Source organism: Elgaria multicarinata, chromosome 15, assembly GCF_023053635.1.
Source record: "Elgaria multicarinata webbii isolate HBS135686 ecotype San Diego chromosome 15, rElgMul1.1.pri, whole genome shotgun sequence".
Classification (NCBI taxonomy): Eukaryota; Metazoa; Chordata; class Lepidosauria; order Squamata; family Anguidae; genus Elgaria; species Elgaria multicarinata.
In genome coordinates this window covers 26652850-26671912 of record NC_086185.1, presented here as the reverse complement: position 1 = coordinate 26671912, position 19063 = coordinate 26652850, and the positions used below count along the sequence as shown (strand labels likewise).

The following is a 19063-nucleotide window of genomic DNA, read 5'->3' as shown; positions in this document are numbered from 1 at the left end:
CTCACTGGAGCCCCAAAGTTTGTAAGCGTTAAGATAAATGAAAGTTTGAGCAGGCTTGGGGGTGGGCGGGCAGGGGAGGAAGGCGAGACTGTCATCTACACAATGCAATTGTGCAATTCATGTTAAGGAACGTCCCTGGCTCCTTGACTTTCAGCACTGCTGTTGAGACACGTTCTTTTGGGAGATGAGTAACAGGCGGGGCTGGAAGCATTCTTTCCCCCTCTGAATCAGATGGTGAAACAGGTTTGACTGACTAGACAACTGTGATGTGACAGGCCTAAAAGAGAAGATTTGCTTGCAGGAGGGGAAAAAGAAGAGCCAGCAAGGGGAAAAGAAAAAAACACCCAAGATACCCACTTTGGTGGGGGGGGATTCATAGCATCACATGGTAGACACACACACACATATGCACACAACAGGAAATTAAAGGTGCAAGCCTATGCATGTTTAGGCAGGAAAAAAAGTATTTCTATTTTTTTCTTTTCTTTTCTTTTCTATCTAAACATGCATAGCCCTGTGGTCACCCTATGCATAGCCCTGCACCCTAACAGATGAAATTAGCCATTGAGACTTAAAACCTAATGCACAATCCAGTTCAGCCAAAAGGGCTGCATTGAGTTAGACTCTTGTCTGTTACACAATTCTTAGACCAAACGCATTGGTGCAAAAAAAAAAAAAAAAGACCAATAAAAAACCCACGTTCCTCATTTTGTCTGATTAACAGTGGGGAGGTGTTGCTTGCAGTAATTGGCTTCCCTTTGCTCCTGGGTGAACATTTGCTCCTGGGTAAACATGCAAAGGCTTGCACATATGTTTGCCTACTGACAAATCGCCTCCTTGAGTGCCATTTTTTCTTTGTAGGGTACAAATCAAATAAAGAAAGGACGAAATTTGGACCTGGACTATCTCAAGAGCTCAAGGAAGGCAGCAGTTTATGCTGCATTTTTCTAATTAAAAAATGGCTCGACATCACAAAATTTGCTAAACCTCTTCCGTCCCGTTCCAGCTTAACCACATACCTCTATCTGCCTCCCCATTCCTGGTTGCCTCCTTAAAGCCGGCCCAAAACAGGACACTGTTTTGCTTAAGCCTCATACTGAGAATATTTGGTTCCTTTTATGAAAGAGGTTGTTAAAGAATAATAATAATAATTCTGGAGTAACTCTGAAACTACACCAGGTGTAAATTCATGACAGGAAGAGGAGACTTAGGCCATAGCTAGACCTAAGGTTTATCCCTGGATCGTCCAGGGGTCAAACCTGTTCATCTAGGTGACACACAGGGGATCCAGTGCTCAGGCAGGGGCGAACCCTGGAGGATCCCAGGATAAACCTTAGGTCTAGCTGTGGCCTTACTTTCCTTTAGGGCCAGTTTGGAGCAGAAACACATTTTTCCTGTTCTGTTTAATCCACGGTCCACAAGCACACACAATTTCACTGTTATCCTCACAGTTCCACAATAGCCCAAGTGCTGGATGAACTCTGGTCCTTTCTACACCTAAGGATTATCCCAGGAAAATGGAGGGGTCATCCCTACCTGCTCCCAGGATCTCCTGTGTGTTATTTGCATGTACAGGGATGATCCTGGGACGATCCCGGGATAAATGGCTGGTGTAGACATGCCCTATGTTAGCATGTACATGGCACACATATAGACCTGGTCTACACATAACACTAACCCATAGTTTATTTAAGCCACAGTTAACCCATGGTTCGTTGTCTTATCCAGGGTTTGTCTGGCAGCCAACCAAATAAACCACGGTTTGTTTTCTCAATCTCTAGGTTGGTTGTTCCCTTGCTAACTCACTGTATCCCAAATGCCTTTGTGGAACTAGAGTATTGCAAATAGAATGGCTGTTTTTTTTGTTTTTACTATTCTTGCCCGCCACCTCTGTAGCCTGGCGAAACAACCCATGGTTCTGGGTTTGCACATAACCCATGGTTTAAAACAACCCAGAGTTCCCAACCCAACAACAAACCATGGCTCCTCTTTCTGAGTTGTTTGAGGTTAGCAAACCATGGCTTGTTACCGCAGCTGGGATCTCCTTGTGCAACAACCCAAGCTTCAACAACCCTTGCTTAAATGAACCATGGGCTATCATGTGCAAACCAGGTCACATTCTAAAATGTAAAACCATTCAGTATAAGAGAACCATTAAAGGGCATTCATCCATGGGCAGTGTGGACATACATACCTGCAAACATATATGGGAAATAGATTTGGACTGAGCCATACACCTATAGCTCTTGCATAGCGTCCTGGAGCACTAATGCAACTGGAGCAGTTGTGCATCAGCTGCACAACATCCCAAGAATGAATTGCTGGCACACGAAGTGGGTCAATGTTTACATGTGTGGGCTTTAACTAAAGCTAGCACCATTGACATTTCGGTTTACGCTTGTTTCTCATGCTAATCTTCTCATTTTAATAGCTGTCTCTCCTTCCTTTCTTCCTTCCTTTCTTAGCTGGTAATCTTTTTTGTGGGTTGTTCCTTTTTTTTTAATGCTTGTTGCCTGCAACTGCCCTGACAAAAGTACAAATTATTCCTGTTTTGTTTTGTTTTCCTTCTTCTTTTTGCCCGTCGCCCTTTCTTTTTAATATCAGGCAAATCAAGATGTTTTGCCGTTTGGGGCACCGTTTCACTACAAATGTAAACCGATTTGAAACTGACTTAACTGCCTTGGTTTTTTTTCCAGAGACCTCTGGGAGTTGCAGGATTCTGGCAGAGTGAGGTGGTGCCAAGAATTCCTTCCATGAAAGAGTCCTCATTTCTTTCCTACGATTGGGGCCCTGACAGTTAAATTTGCTTTAAAACCTGGTTTGAATTTGTAGTGAAGACAGGGCCCTTTCGAGCACTCGCCCGGCCTATTTATTCACTCGCTCATTCATTCGCCTGTTCCTTTTTATTGGCACAATTTCATTTTCTCCATCCGCACTAACTGCTTCTCCCATGAAGTTCCGAATTCTGTCTCTTATCCGGATAACGTTTTGCCTATTTCCCGCCTCATTTTTGATCCAACCCAGTTGCAGGTGATTTGCAGACCACACAGCATGTCTCGTTTGAACGTTGCTTTGTCTAAAATCAGTTCTCTTTTTTTCTCTCTCTCTCTCTCTCTGTCTCTCTCTCTCCCCCTCCCATTCGTTCACCCCACCCCATGCCCTTGCCTTTGGTTACCGCTCTTCCCTTCTGCAGGCTTTGCCGCCTGGTGCACTTCAACCTTTACCAAAGAGGCCAACACTTGAAAAGAACAATGGTGCCACTACAGTCTTCAACCCAAGTGTTTTCCACTACCAACAGGCCCTCGCAAACATGCAGTTGCAACAACCTACGTTTATCCCTACAGGTATGTTATCTTGGGCTCTTTCCTTTTGCTTAACGGGAGAGAAAATGCCGGGTTCAGGGAGGTGTGCACCACCACGAAACGCCCTCCCCCCCACACACACCACAGTCTGCCCTTGCTCTCGGCGACTTCGCCGCCCAGCCTTTGCTGTTTGCTGAGCAGGTTGCTTTTTCCGGAACGAGCTGCGCTGGCACAATTCCCCTCCCTGCTGAACTGAGGTAGAGGCCAATTTGCTGCTCTGCACAGGTGTTGCATGGCGACAGGTGCGCGCAATCAGGAGATTCCCCCAGGGGTTTCAGGCGTTGAGTTCGGGAGGAGGAGGAGGAGGAGGAGGAGATGGCGTCACCACAAAGAGGTGAAGGACAGTGTGGAATTCACCTCCTCGTCACCTTGCAGAGATGATCAAGAGGCTGAGAATGGAAGACCGCTCTCGGTCCTCAAAGACAATTGAGATTGTGAGTGGCGTGCAGTCCTGGAAACATCTCTTTGTGCAAGCCTTGATCGTCTTCTTTTTTTTAAAAAAAGAAAAGTATTGCAGTTGAACCCAAAAGTACCGTTAAGTTTCCAGGGGGTGTCAAAGCCCTGTCAGAGAAGCTCTCGGTAAGCAGAGCAGAAGGTGAAAGCGACGAGGCCAGAGCAGCAGGGCCAAAGAACCCACACATTTTAAAGCTCTGAACTGCCAATTCATAGAATCGTAGAATAGTAGAGTTGGAAGGGGCCTATAAGGCCATCGAGTCCTAAGTAGGGATGTCAGACGAATCCATTCGGAGGGGCAGGCAGGGTGAGCTTTCATCAGCTCGGCCCCCTGGACTTGGTCTTGCTTCTCCACGAACTGGCCCAACTCAATCTGCATTGGATCAGGCCAGTTTGCGGGTTTCCCTTTTTTTAAAGAATTGTGCTAAAATGAATTTGCGCAAATTTCTAACGTTATTTGCATAAATCGCAGGTGCAGTTCATGCAAGTCACTTTTTATGCAAATAAAAAAAAAACTGAAAAACTTCCCGGGTTTCGGAAAGAAACCCACGACTCACAAATGTAGGTCAAGTCAGGGACGCCGTGGAAATCCGGCAAGCCCCAAAAGGCTGGATTTCCTAGTGACGGACATCCCTGTTAAACTAAGAAAGACATAGGAGAGACATTTCAACCTGTTAGAACGGCAGAAAAACTGCACAGTAGCCGGGGAACCACCCAACCTTTGGTGGTGGTGGGAAGGGGCGGGACCGGGAGAAGGGGGTGGAGCCTTCCGAATAACCCCAGAGAGCCAGAGTGGGTTTCCAGCTGGGCCGGTTTTGGCGACTCAGCTGGAGGTTTTGCACCCTTCTGCTATAGTTCTTGCAATGAGAGATGGCTGGAGATGTTCCTAGGAGATGCACTCTCTCACTTGCACGCATCCACATGTGCGCGCACACACTCCTTTAGAGATCTTACTGGTTTGTCCAAGCTTAGTGCATGCATGTCGATTTATTTATTTTCTTTTTAAAAAATATCCCTCGAAATAAGCCTAAAGCCTGAAATGACAAGGTGTACTGTTGTGCTTTTAGGAAGCCCATACGTAGAGAACTTGGCAGAACATACGTTCGGTAACTTTTGAATGGTGTTCCTTCCAGGCCTGTTTTCTCTTCCTTTCCTTGCGGCTTTTGATCCCTTCACTGAATAAAAGCCAAGGTGCTTTTGCCTTCTAACGTTTCCTTTGCAGGAGCTGTTAAGACACGGCATATGGAACTGCTGCTCCCACATCTTTTCTCCAGTTCTCGCCTTGTCTTTCTCCCTTTGGGGTTCTGCTAAATTCATCGCAAACCGATTCCTGGATTCTTTGCTAGCTACCAGGGTGTGATTGCTTAAAATTATATCTTGGCTACAAACAAAGCACAGAATTATGAGCGCTTAACTCCATGGAAAGGGCATGCATACAAGTCCCCAAAAGACACTCGCCACTACAAATTCATAATAACCTGCTTCTCTAAACATGCCTGTATTAGCCCTCTGGGCTACAGTTTTGGAGGCAAGCAAAAAGTTTTTAGTTTCAGCAGGCTTTTGGAACTATACTGGACCTGTGTTAATGTATTGGATCCTCCCCCCTCTTAAACTTTTACAGATGTTTTAAAAAATTAACATGTTTTTAATTTTACTGTAGGTTTAATTCTATTTAAACTTTTGTAATTTATATTTATATATTTTAATTGTACATGTTTTAATCTTGTAAAGCGCCTTGAGTCCCAGTACTGGGAAAAAGGCGGGCTATAAATAAATATAAATAAATATAAATAAAATAATAATAATAATAATAATAATAATAATAATAATAATAATAATATGCAGTGCCTGAAAGCTGCTGTTTACACTCAAATGTGGGTTGTAACCTTTCCATTCTACATTTTAAAATATTTTATTTATTTATTTATTTATTTATTACATTTCTAGACCGCCCAATAGCCGGAGCTCTCTGGGCGGTTCACAAAAAATAACCAGTGATCACAGGAAAGCTTTACCAGGGCTGGGTGCAGAGGAAGCTGCCATGGGTCCATCTAGCCCATTGATGAATCTAGCCCAATATTGTGGACACTGACTGGCAGCAACAGCTGTCCAGGGTTTCCGGCAGGAGTTTTTCCAGCCCTACCTGGATCAAACCTGAGACTTTCTGCATGAAAAGCAAGGTCTCTCCCACAGAGCTATGGCCTGGATTCTTAAAACTGCACTTGTAAGTAGAGAACCTCAGGGTCAAAATTGGGCCCTCCTGGGGTCCCAATTCCATGCTCTTTTCCCCTAACCACGAAGAGTTTAGTGGTTTCCTGGCATTTGCACTATTTTTCCCCATTCTAAAAGGTTGGAATCCCCCTCCTAAGGGTTAGCTACTGTTATTTCAGACAACAGCCCCAAATCAAGTGAAACGTGCCATTCCAGACTGAGAGAGCCATCTAACTGTATTTTATTTATTTATTTATTACATTTCTATACCGCCCCATAGCTGAAGCTCTCTGGGCGCTTTACAAAAGTATGCCAGCTTGCAGCCCCAAAACCTGGCAGAGTCCCCAAGTGCACAGCCAAAGTTTTGCATGAAGAAAGGCTGCCCCACGGAGGCCAGGCAATGCTCACGTGCCCTCAGAACATCCCTTCCCATGGAGTTGGGCAGGGAAGACTCTAGCTGCACAGTGTTTCCTGTGTACAACTTTGGACTGTGGCAGAAGTTTGCAAAATCTCATGTGTGTGTGTGTGTGTGTGTGTGTTGTGTTTGATCATCCTCCCCCTTGGCAGCCAACTAAACAGAGACTCAAAGCTTCAAGCTATTACGACTTTATTATGCTAAAGAAAAGCCTTCCCATAATGTGGATTCAAGGAAGCTCTCAAACTTCCCCAGGCTCTGAAAGACTATTCTAAGATCTCTATTTGAGAAGACAATCCATGGGGGTAATGAAGTTGCTGTCCATTTGTCCGTGGACACCATCAGTTTTCCCATGGACACCAGTGATCAAGCCTGCCTCCCAACAACGCCCATCCCTTAGGGCTTCTAAGAGTAGCTATCCTGGCAGACCATCTTAGCCCCATCCCTGACTCCACCACTTCAACTTGTGACACGCTCTTGCGTCTTTCAAGTCACGTTCCTCTTCCTCCTCCTTGGAAAGTTGGGTCCCCACAGTGGGGGGTGGGGGTGAAGAATACTTCCCAATGCCTGGGAGCTCTGGGGGAGGCTCCTCCCCCATTTTCTGATCCAGCTGTTCCGGCTCTGATTCGGAATCGGGGTCAGCAGATATCTCCAGGGTCCTGTGACAGTAAGTCACACAAAAATGCACTAAATATGAAGTGGGCCAAGTTAATTAGGAGCGGTGTGTGTGTGTGTTCAAATCTCATTCAAACAAAGCTTGATGCCAAGAATCCAAGAATTATTCTAATTTGCCATGATCTTCAAGATAAAGTCTGATTCAATTATGCCAAATCTGAATTTTGCATGTGCCTTCGCAATGGATGCTGCAGCAGCAACAACTAAATAATCTCCTTTTTCTTTTAATTAAAAGAGTGTTTATCTGTTAACACGTTAATTGCTTCACTAATGAAATGTCCCTTCTGTTCATCTTTCCACGCTTCACTGCATGGTGCGCAGGGTCTGTGCTGTGCATGACTCCCACAGCAAGCGTTGGTAGGTTTATCTCCACAAACTTCTTCCTAATCTGAATGAGACGTTGTGTCGTTGGTGGTGGAGGTGGAGGTGGAAGGGGGGGCGCCATGCTTGAAACCCAGTGTTGTCGTCGTCCAGGCTGAGAGTGCCAGACCCCTTTTCATGTCTCTGCAGGGGGGCAAATTTGATGACTGATTAGTAGCACTGAGCTGAAACTAGTGTCAAAAAGCACCCCCTCTTTTGACATGTTTTCGGCAATGAATGCCCACGAAAATGTTCACCTGTTCATTCACATTGCCCTGCTGGTGTGTCTCTCAATTGGCTTTGTTGACCCCCTGCCCCCTCATTCCATAGCCAAATCGGTTGGGCTACATAGCAGCATGATGTCATGCTGTTCACTATGGGATCCCCGATTGGCTGGGCTCCCCTTGGAAGCATTGCCCTCGCTCTCCATTCACCTTTTGGCCTCACCGACGATGGATGGCCGTTTTAGGGAATACGTTTTAATGTTGCTATTTATTAGTTGATGATGGGTTTGGCGAATGTGCTGTAGGCCTCCTTGAACAATGTTTCAGGATAAGGTGGGAGAGAAATGTTTGAAATAATTAATTGGATGAGATTGTCAATAGGGATTTCTATGATATGACAATGCTGCTAAACACACACACACACCTCCATGCATATAGAAAATGAACACATCAGTGTGTCTAGCCTACCCTGCTCTCTGCCATGCTACATTTCTGTGTGCAAGGATTGTTTTATATGGAGCAGCCCTCTCTCTCTCTCTCTCTCTCACACACACACACACACACACACATTAAACCAGGGGTGCCAATCCTCAGGCCCAGAAGCAAAAGCAAAATCTAGGCCTTTGGGTTTCCCAAGATAGCCACACACACCCAAATTTATTCACACAGTGCAGAATTAAACTATGGAATTCACTACCGCAAGACGTAGTGATGGCCACCAATTTGGATGGCTTTAAAAGGGGGTCGGGATAAATTCTTGGAGGAGAAGGCTGTTAGTGGCTAACTAGCCCTGATGACTATGTGCCGCCTCCAATTACCTGTGTGCACCAGTTGCTGGGGAACATGGGCGGGAGGGTGCTGTTGCTCCATGTTTGGCTTTGTTGGTCTCTGGTTAAGACCTGGTTGACCACTGTGCAAACAGTGCTAGCCTAGATAGACCTCTGAATTGATCCAATATGGCTCTTCTTATGTTCCCCCAACCACTTATCAGTTAGTGGTTTCCTGGATTTTGTGCAATTTACACCCACACACAAGAGAGAGAAATCCCTCTCCTCAGACTTAGGCCGTTTCTACACCTGCCTTTTTTCCAGGGATCTTCCCGGGATCATCCCTGTGCATGCAAATGACACACAGGGGATCCCGGGAGCAGGCAGGGACAACCCCTCCATTTTCCTTGGATAATCCTTAGGTGTAGAAAGGGCCTCCGTTACTAGCAGAAAGAGTTTTAAGCTAAAATATGCTGGTATTTCCACTGAAGTGTGGAATTCTCCAAAATGCCCGTTAGGTTGAAAGAGATTCCGTCCCCCTGGACTAAACTGTGATGAGCCAAAACTCAAGTTTTAAGACTTTTTAAAAGTGTTATAGGACGTCTCGTCGTGCTATATTTTCATGGCTTTAATTGTTATAAACACCCAGAGACCTTTGGCTATTGGCCAGCATAGAAACTAAATAAATAAATAAATAAATAAAAATAAGTTCAGGACCTCAGTGAGAAATAAGCACCAAGAGTTTAGAGTTTGCAGTACTTCCTGTTATTGAGGTTTGTATTCTAGACTTCACAACCCTGCCCTGCTCTCTCGGTACAAATTGTCACACGCTCGTTTAATCCACTGGATTAAAAAAATAATAATCACAACTGTCGAAGCTCGTGGGCTTGGGCTTTCCCCGGTTCCACCAATTGTGAAAATTAAACGTTTGTGCAAGAGAGACTCAAACCACTGCCTCTTTGGCTTTTATTTCTCACAGCCTCAAGCTTGTGAACCCAGCAGGGCTTTGATCAGGAGGCCTGGGACATCACTGCCCCCTCCTCCCCCCTTGACTAATAATGCTGCTTTCGAACGGCCACATTCTGTCAAGGCTCAGAGTTCCTCTGAGTCTTCCAAGCAGGCCCCTTGTGGAATTGCTCTTGGTTTCTCTCCCCTCAGTCTATCCCCGTCCCGCACGTTCCATCTGTTATTTTCTGGAAGTGTCAAAATGTCGAAGGAAATGCTCTCTTCCTTGACCCCCTCCTCCATTTTGGGGAGAAATTGGGGCGTGCCCTGCAAAAGGAACCAGGCGGACGAAATTTGCTGACACCGTCCTCACGCTGTCCCTCTCACAGAACTGTAGCGCAGCAAGAAGGAACACGCACGGAAGGGGATTTTGCAGCTGTCAGCCATGAGGCGCTGTGGAACAGTTGTAAGCAGCAACAGTGTCTCGTCTGAACGCTTGCTTAGAGTTGCACCGTGTACTTCGGATTCCTAAGTGGGGAGCAATCTTTCGGAGCGGTCGGTGGAGGGGGGGGGACCAATGTGGCACCCATGTCTGCCCACCAGAGGAACCTTCATTTGGATGGCCCAACTCAGGTCACGGCCACTGTTGCCCACACCAGTGAGAGGTCTCTTTGGCTGTTGAGGGGGTGTCCTCCCTCCCTCGCCCCCAACTTTGGACACTTGGCCCCTCAAGTCTTATGCATCATTGTTCTGCTTATAAATGTTTACTGTTGAGAATATTTTAGTTACTTTTCCTTAATTATAATTGTAATTGGCTTCCCCCCCCTTTTTTTCCCTCTTTTTTATTTCCCCACCCCCACCCCGGATGCCGTTTTGCTTTGCATCGGGGATGCATGCCGCGCCCTGGTGTATCCTTCCATGATGTCACAATGGCTTGTTGCTGTGAATCCTGCCACGCCCCCACCACGTGTTGCCATGGTTCCATACACGCTCCGCCTTCCCGTTATGTCGCTTCCATGGCTCCCTACTGAAAAGTTCCCATGATGCACGGTGCTACGCCCACCACTGTCTCTACAACGACACCTGCCACCAGCGTTCCTTTCGCTGCAACTGCTACAGCCAATCAGGTTTGGCCCTTTCAATAGCTTTTATTTCGCAATGTTTAGATGTGCTGGGCACTGTGGTGGATCCTCATCCCATAAGGGGCGGAGTGTCTTTTGCCATTGGTTGTATATAGAGGTTAGAACACTCATCGCACCCTTAAGGTGCCACCAAAAATGGGGCTCATCTCCTGTGCCTGAAAGATGAGCCCCATCTTGGCCATTCGTGTAAAATTAAGCTACCGTAGGAGATCGCAGCCATCATCTCCATAGGTATCACTATTCTCTTGGTATGAGACCTGATGTTCATAAGATGTTTGACGGTGTGCCTCATGGCTGGCGTCAAGGGTAAGGCATGGTTGGGCAAATGCCCAGGGCCCACAGCCCAGCAGGGGTCCGCTACCAAGAGTCCCCTGAACTTGCTCCTCCTCCTCACCATGGCCACCTGCTTGTTCACCTGCTTCTCGCTCTGGTCCAGATAATGGTGGTGGTGAGAAGAAGGAGGAGGAGGAGATGCCATGGCCTACTTGCTCCCTGGCTCTTTGCTTGTTAAGGATGCAAGGATGAGAAAAAAGAGGAGGAGCAAATGCACCTGGTGACAATGGGGGTGAGAAGGTAACTCATGAAGGGAGGGGGACATGGATGGGGCCTTGCCCAGGAACCCTCAAAAAGGCCCTAGCATTCTTCTCCTTTATCAGCTTGCCTGGCCACTGAGGTCATCTGATGAGGAGCTCCTGGTGGTTCTGCATGGACCTGCGGTCTGCTCAGAGTAGAACTTTGAGTGGACTGGCTTCCTCTCTCCGGAACTCCCTGCTTGTTGATGTCAAGCAGGCACCAACATTGCTTTGTTCTATTTAAACAAGTTTTTCCCCCCCAGAATAACCAGTTGCAGTTTTATTAGCATAACTTGAATTTTAAATATTCTTATTCCTCTGTATTTTGATTTTTATTCTTTTTTCCCTGTATTGTTCGCTGCTTGGGGATCTTTTTAGCAATAGAGCGGTTTATAAATTGTGAAAATAATAATAATAATAACAACAACAACAACAATAATAATAATAATATAATAGATGTGGAGACGCATGTGAGAAGTAACTAGACACAGGACAGCCACAGATTATTCGTTACATGTTGACCATTTCCAGTGGCATCCAGTAGAGGCAGGTGGCTCCAATGTCAGTGGGGTGGTGAATCCACTCCAGTGACATCAGAGCTACCAGACTTCACTGGTGGCATCCAGTGGCAGATGTAATGTGTGCTTCGTCTCTGAGTTCTGGCACAACACACATGCTCATACTCACTTCATCAGCCTTGAAGGGTGGTCAGCACTGTGCCCCATGAAGGATGGAGTCCTTTGGAAAAAAGCAACTTCTCTATATTTGGGATTGGTTTTAGAGCATGGCTTTTGTGTGTATGTGTGTGGTTCTGGATGTAGAATCATAGAATAGTAGAGTTGGAAGGGGCCTATAAGGCCATTGAGTCCAACCCCCTGCTCAATGTAGAAGATGGGTGAATGCGGACCCATTAAAGGTCTAGTCCATCAGTGAGAAACACTGCCAGAACATCCCAACCATGCTGTGAAACGGCTCGGACAACGTTGTGGTTTCGTATTTGTTTTTAAACCTTGAGAGAATCAGATGTGTCACTTCTGCTTTCTTTGCTGCAACAGAAATATCACATCAAGTATCTCTTCCTTGAAGTGTTTCAGTTTCCTCTGCCTTGGAAAGAAAGCAGAAGTGAAAAGCACAAGATATTTAGTTAATTAAAAGAAAAGATTGGATCCTAAGGGGGTGGGGGCGATATTGTAGCTTGTTTCAAGGGCCGTTCACACACTGTGGCCGTGAATTGTGTTGCTAGGAAGTTTTTGTTTGCTTTCCTATTATGAGATTATAAGAAGTATTTTGGAGTCTTTGGCTACAACCACATTTCTGCCTCAGAAATAAACTTTGAGACAAAACATCAAGGCATAATTGAGGGGAGACATGATAGCAGTCTTCAAATACTTAAAAGGTTGTCACACAGAGGAGGGCCAGGATCTCTTCTTGATCCTCCCAGAGTGCAGGACATGGAATAACAGGCTCAAGTTAAAGGAAGCCAGATTCCAGCTGGACATCAGGAAAAATTTCCTGACTGTTAGAGCAGTGCGATGGTGGAATCAGTTACCTAGGGAGGTGGTGGGCTCTCCCACACTAGAGGCCTTCAAGAGGCAGCTGGACAACCATCTGTCAGGAATGCTTTAGGGTGGATTCCTGCATTGAGCAGGGGGTTGGACTAGATGGCCTTGTAGGCCCCTTCCAACTCTGCTATTCTATGATTCTATGATTCTAAAGGCTCCTGCTTCTACACCAGTTTGCTGCTATTGTGAACCGCCCAGAGAGCTTCAGCTATTGGGCGGTATAGAAATGAAACAAATACATAAATAAAATAAAATTGTTGTTTTTAGAAATACAATTGAATAACTAAATTTGATGGGGAAGATGAGATTGCAAATGCAGCATTTGTAGATACACAAACATAACTAGGGCAGTGGTGATGCACGTTGTGATTCGGGAGCATCACATCTGGAATGGCTGTACACAAACAAGCAAACATCCCCTTTCTCTAGTGCCAACAGCCGCACAACACTTCTGGCTTTAAATCAACAGAAGTACCAATGTTGGACCGGGGTGGGGGTGGGGTGGATTTCCAGCGTTGCTGGTAAGCAAGATTTTTTTTTCCTTGTGGTTTCACGTAATGCTCCCTAAAGAAATCTTGCTTTAATTAGGCTCGCTGAGGCCACAGCTAGGCCTAAGGTTTATCCCTGGATCGTCCAGGGGTCAAACCTGTTCATCTAGATGACACACGGGATCCAGCGCTCAGGCAGGGGCAAACCCTGGATGATCCCGGGATAAACCTTCGGTCTAGCTGTGGCGTGAATTTATTTTGTTAAAACGTTCAGGGTTTTGTTGTTGTTGTTGTTTAAAAATTGGTTGTTCTTTTTAAACTAAATTGATACAGTGCCAATCCACATAGGATGTAAATTTTCTACTATGGCTGTGTACCCATGTGGTAAAAGTGATACGCAGCAAGTTCAGGAGAGTGGCTTCTCCAGATTTAGCAACCATGGGCTCATCTACACCAAGTAGGATATTCCACTCTGAAAGCGGTATATAAAAGGCGGGAGCCACGCACGACTGCTTTATAGTGGTATTAAAGTGCATTGACAACTGGAGGGGAGAGGCATTGACACATACCATATACCACTTTCATAGTGTTATATCCTGCTTGGTGTAGATGTGTCAATGGGCCACAGCAGTTGTCAGTGCACTTCAGCACCACTATAAAGCAGTAGTGTAGATCCTGCAGTGCACTCCTGCTTATTATATACCGCTCTCATGCTGCTTTCATAGTGGAATATCCTGCTTAGTGTAGATGACCCCCATGTAGCTCAACAGCCACTGACCCCTTTCTGGCTTCTGCCAGAGAAGAAAAAACAATCTTCTAAGTGCCCCCTGACATTTTGGGGGGATTAGAGGGGTCCTTATAGCATTGACTTCAAGTGAGCTCCCAGATAACTGTTGATAGGCATTGAAGTGAATACCATGAACATCAAGGGAACATTTTTGTGGGAAACCTTTCTTCTCCCCATTTTTCACTGCAGATATCCCAGTTGTCAGTAGATGAACTAAACAGTAGCATGTTTGTCTCACAAATGTAGAAGCAAGCAACAGAACAGTAAGTTCCTTTTAAGTATTGACCCCAGTGATGATTTTGTTAAAGGGGAGGGAATGACTATCCGTCTGAGCCTGGGTTTGTACGTAACACTAACCCATGATATGGGTAGTTGAATTATGGGTTGCTGTGTTGTGAAAACTCAGCCACATTAACAAACCATGGTTTGTTAACCACAAACAACCCGGGAAGAGAAGTCGTGGTTTGTTGTTGGGTTGAGAATTCTATTTTAGGATGGGGCTCAGTCTCTTTGGTTTGGTTTCAGATGCTGAGTCAGACTTGGAAGCAGAAGTAGAAGAAGCTTACCTAAGACAGGGAAAGAAATTCCAGGAGTCAGGGAGGAATCTTCCCAGGAGCTTTTCGAGCAGGAAGCTCAAGTTCAGAGATCATCTTTTCCCTCCCCCCAGAACTGAGCTTTTGTCGGAGAGGGAGGAAGCACTGGAATTGATAGATCCCAGAGTTTGCTGCAGGGTCAAGTGGGTGAAGTTGAGAGGAGGTGGGAGGCGGTCCACCAGACTAGATACATGTTTGAAGTTGGGTCAAGAAGACCTTCCTTGAAGGTCTTGCCAAGCACAGCAATCTATTTCGTTGATAAACAGCTGCTTTGCTTTGTTTAGCCAATTAAGCTTAGAGGATAGCTCCTAGCTTTCACAGTCTCTTCAGGTGGGAACAGGTATTTTTTACTGAATAAAGACTTTGTAGGTTGCACAGCAAATCTATTTGTTGTCTCACATTTTGGTGGGAGGGTTTAGAATCACAGCAATTGCTGGCTATGATAGCTAAATAAGTCCTCCATATTCAGAAGCAGTAGCAGTAACCCTTTAATAGCAAGCTGTGGTGGTGAGTGTTGAAGGCCATGTAGCCAAAATAGGACCAGTGGGAAACAAGATTTAGAAGTACAAAAAAATCGTTCGAGGGGGAACTGACAACCGCCCTTCTCCCCAAAACAGCCCAAGGAGGATTAAGCATGCTCATTGACCAAATAATACTAAATTTGTGTTGACGAGTTGAAGAAAGAACCCAGGGGGAGAAGGAATGGAATAGAGCATCCTAGAAGAGGTCATGGCTGGCTAGAACCCTGAATAGAAGCACTCCACACTGTACTGTTTTGTTGCACGAGCTGCTTGTACCACTGAATATTAGTTGTTGGACACAACAGCAAGGGAAGGCTGTTTATGGAGGCTGTCCTGATCATGGAGGCAGCTGGTTGTCCACAACTGTTCTCTTTCTTCACTGTCTTCTTTGTCTTTCTTTTTTCTTTCTTTTTTCCCGTTTTTCCTTCTTCCAGCAAACCATGTTGAAATTCTGAACCTGAAATCATGGAGTTACCTGGACTTTTCTCTCTTGGTTGGAAGCTGCTGCCGGGCTCTCTGTATCTATAAGCCCATCCTCTCCAACATCTACAGTAAGCCGTTTGCAGCCTACATGTTAACCAAAAACTGATCCGTGGGAATGTCAAACATTTTTTTTTAAACAGCACTATAGAAAAACAATTAACAAAACAGCGCTCTGTTATACAAGACATAGAAGTAGAGAACTGTAACAGTAGACTTTTCTAACACCTTACTTTAACACACTTTTAAAAAAAACATTTTTTTCCTGACTACCATCAAGACAAAGTGCTTCTGCACGATGGACTTAATTGGTTTATTGTTCTATTGTCGATGGATAAATGTTCGTCTGTTTTCGAAATGTTATCTTACTGTTTTGTTTACATCCTAGTCTATATTGATTTGTTCGGAGAGAGAGAGAGAAAAGTTGTACATCATTATCAAGTATACTCAACACCTTTTTTTTTTTTCATTATCATAATGTCTTACATTTTCATATACTGCGGTTGTTATGGGTTTTTCTTCTCTTCTTTCTTTTCTTTTTTAAAAATAATATGACAAGCTAAGAATGTTATAGTGGGAAACAGGAATTGTGTGCTTCAGAAAGCAAGACAAAAGAATGTTCAGACGTTTTTAGAAGCCTCTATCTGAAAACTTGATTCCACTTTCAAAATGGAGTCTTCAAACATTAGTTGCAAGTTATGGGAAGGGGCAGTCCTTGATCCAGGGAGGGGCCGGAGTGTGAAACGGATCAAACCTTCAAGGGCAAGAGGATTTTCACTCAGAGGGCAGGCAGGAAATACGAGAGATTTCTGCATTCAAGTGCCATTTTCTGCTGCAAATGGCGCACAACGCTTCTTGATATTTTAGCGACCCAGTTTTAAAGAAATCACAGCAAGATATATGGCCGATTCATTGAAAATGAGGACTTGCCATTGAGATCAAAGTACTCTGCTGTGCTGGATTCAGAACTGGGAGTGAAAATCATCCATTTTCCACTAAAAATGTACCTGACCCACACTCACATCCTGTGCTTTAACCCAGGAAAGTAGCACCAAAAAGAGTCTTGGTTCTCCATTCATTACTATCCTTGCAGCTTAAAAAAAAAAAAAACTCTTTGAAGAGCAGCCATTTTACTGCTTTCCTTAAGCTGCTTTACCAAAAGAATCAAGGTACAGAATAGTTGAGCTAAAACTTTCCTCCAAAGATTTTGCTGTTTCAGGTATATACCCAGAATCATGATTTAAGGTCTTTGCAATGCAATTTAGGAATGGAGTTAAGATTCTAATCCATTGTACTTGTGAGTACAATATTTAGTTATTTTGAGTTGACTAACACAGAGAGCCAGTATAGGATCCTGTGTGTTTCAATCTGGCCAATTTGGCATCCTCTGAATGATAAAGTGTATCAGAGGAGAAGAAGAAGAAGAATTAGAGGAGGGGGAAGTGGATCCATCAGTCCCTCAACTCATTGGTCCATGGTGTATTTTGAATTGGTCCATGAGACTAGGATAAAAAGTGATGTGAGGAATATGCTGAAGGGTCTTTTTCGGAGTACACAAATGCCCAACTGAAATATAGCTCCTTCTGCCCTCCAATAGAACATAGGAAGCCGCCTTCTACTGAGTCAGAGGCCCTGTCTTCGCAGCGCCTCTTCGCTACTCTTTGCTTCTGAAACCCCATCTTATCACTGCTGGGGGTGGGAAATCCCCATGCCAGCAGGGAATGTGGGGTGTCTGGGCACTGGATCCTGCCCTCCATGCTCTTCCCAGCATCTGATGATCTATCAGGGTTGCCACCTGCCCCAGAAGCCCCCCTGGATCGACTCCGGAGCGAGGTTACGCAGCAGAAGAGCCGTGGTGACCTCACTGCCAAAGAAAAAGTCAGGGTAAGTCCTGACTTTTTTACACCTCAGCTTTGGGGAAAAGCCTCATGGTGGCTGCGAATCAGCAGCTGCATTGTATAACCGATGCAGCGCCAATTCTCAGCCACCACGGGCCTTTGAAGGCATATAGACAGCCCCAGACCCTGGGTCCATCTAGTGCAGTATTGTCGACAGCCACTGGCAGTGGCTCTTCCAGAGTTTCAGGCGGAATTTTCCTAGCTCTGCCTAGAGAATCCAGAGATTGAACCTTGGGCCTTCTGCATGCTAAGTACAGAAATGTAGAGTGAAAAGGGAGAGGAAACATTGCTTACTAGTGGAGTTGACATCCAGCTATTCAGGGCTGAAGATCAGTCAACAGGACTCCCACACAGTGGCAGTAAGACATAATGTAATGTGGTGATCCACAAAGAAAGAGCAAACTAGAATAGTGGCCCAGCACACAAAACAATATATTGGCTGCCATTAATACTAGAAAGTACAGAGAAGAGTAGTAGTATAGCTAGAATTCCAAGACTGAATAGCTTCTCCAGAGAATTTGGAGTTATTATAACTACTGGAAGCATTTTACAATGGGAATAGGTCTGTACTGGCCAAGAGAAGATTTCAGTGTCCTAATAGAGAGATGGTCCATCCCCATTGCATTGATCCTGGCTCCTTATCTCTCATTGGAAGAGTGACATTTCAACAGTATTGTGATACCCTGGCTCTGTTCTACAAAACAGTGCCCAAACGCCATATTGATAGAACTTCTTGTGAGTGGCCTAAGAAACGTTCCACTCTTTGAATGAGTAGAATCTTTGGAAGAGCAGAAGGGCATACGTTATATGCAGGCAAAACAAACCAGCCAACATTAGGGGAGCACGCAGGGCAAAGCTACAGAGGGAAATAGCAGCATGTGATCATTCCACAGAAAACATCTTTGTGTTGTCACAGGCCTTTCACCGAAAGTGGTCTGCAAAAAGTAAGCCATTGAGGAATATCCTCAGACTAGCTTGATGTGGACAGACAACTCAATCTTCAAGTTCCTCACCTGTGTTACAGGTGGGTAATTCAAGTCCTGCCTTAGATTCTGATTAATTTCCACTCTTAATCAGCTCCTTCCTTTTGAATCAGTGACTTTCCTGCTGGCTTTGCCCTGTGGATTTAAAGACTCCCATCAACATAAGCAAAATACTCTCTAGTTGTATATGTGTGGTAGGGGATCTCTGAAAAAGATGTTTTGGAACATCACCAATTTTGTGGGAATTTCAGATAACTAAATGCAAGTTACCGCCCAATAGCTTCGGCTATTGGGCGGTATAGAAATGCAATAAATAAATAAATAAATAAGTCAATAGAAACCTGTCCAGAGATAAATACATTTTCCAAACTGAATAAGAATTCACAAAATACACTGAATGAAAATTCACTGAAATCAAACTCCGACGTTCACATTTTATAATTCCCTTTATTTTACTGTAAATGTTTGTTTTTGCTCCCAGTAGATAATTCCAAAGAATCAAAGTCCTGGTTTGTTTTTATTATCAGCCATGACCTGAGATTCATCATCAAAAGTTTGAACCCCACGAAATCAGACTATATCTGGAAAAATCACATTACAATTTGTAGGAAATATGGAGACAAGT

General features: G+C 44.8%; 1 protein-coding gene across 3 annotated transcripts in view; it reads left to right on the top strand.

The window, feature by feature from the left end:
- The window catches only part of MBNL3 (muscleblind like splicing regulator 3), a 109399-nt gene extending 92974 nt beyond the window's left edge, over positions 1-16425 (top strand). For 2 of the 3 annotated variants that reach the window (XM_063141590.1, XM_063141591.1), the window contains 4 exons: positions 3194-3344; positions 10448-10539; positions 14153-14226; positions 15512-16425. In XM_063141590.1, coding sequence (XP_062997660.1) covers positions 3194-3344; positions 10448-10539; positions 14153-14209 — 300 coding nt within the window. In that variant the 3' untranslated portion in view covers positions 14210-14226; positions 15512-16425. Of the gene's footprint in view, positions 1-3193; positions 3345-7437; positions 7474-10447; positions 10540-14152; positions 14227-15511 lie in introns of all 3 variants that reach the window. The other variant, XM_063141592.1, reaches the window with a different exon arrangement.
- The last annotated feature ends 2638 nt before the right edge of the window (positions 16426-19063 follow it).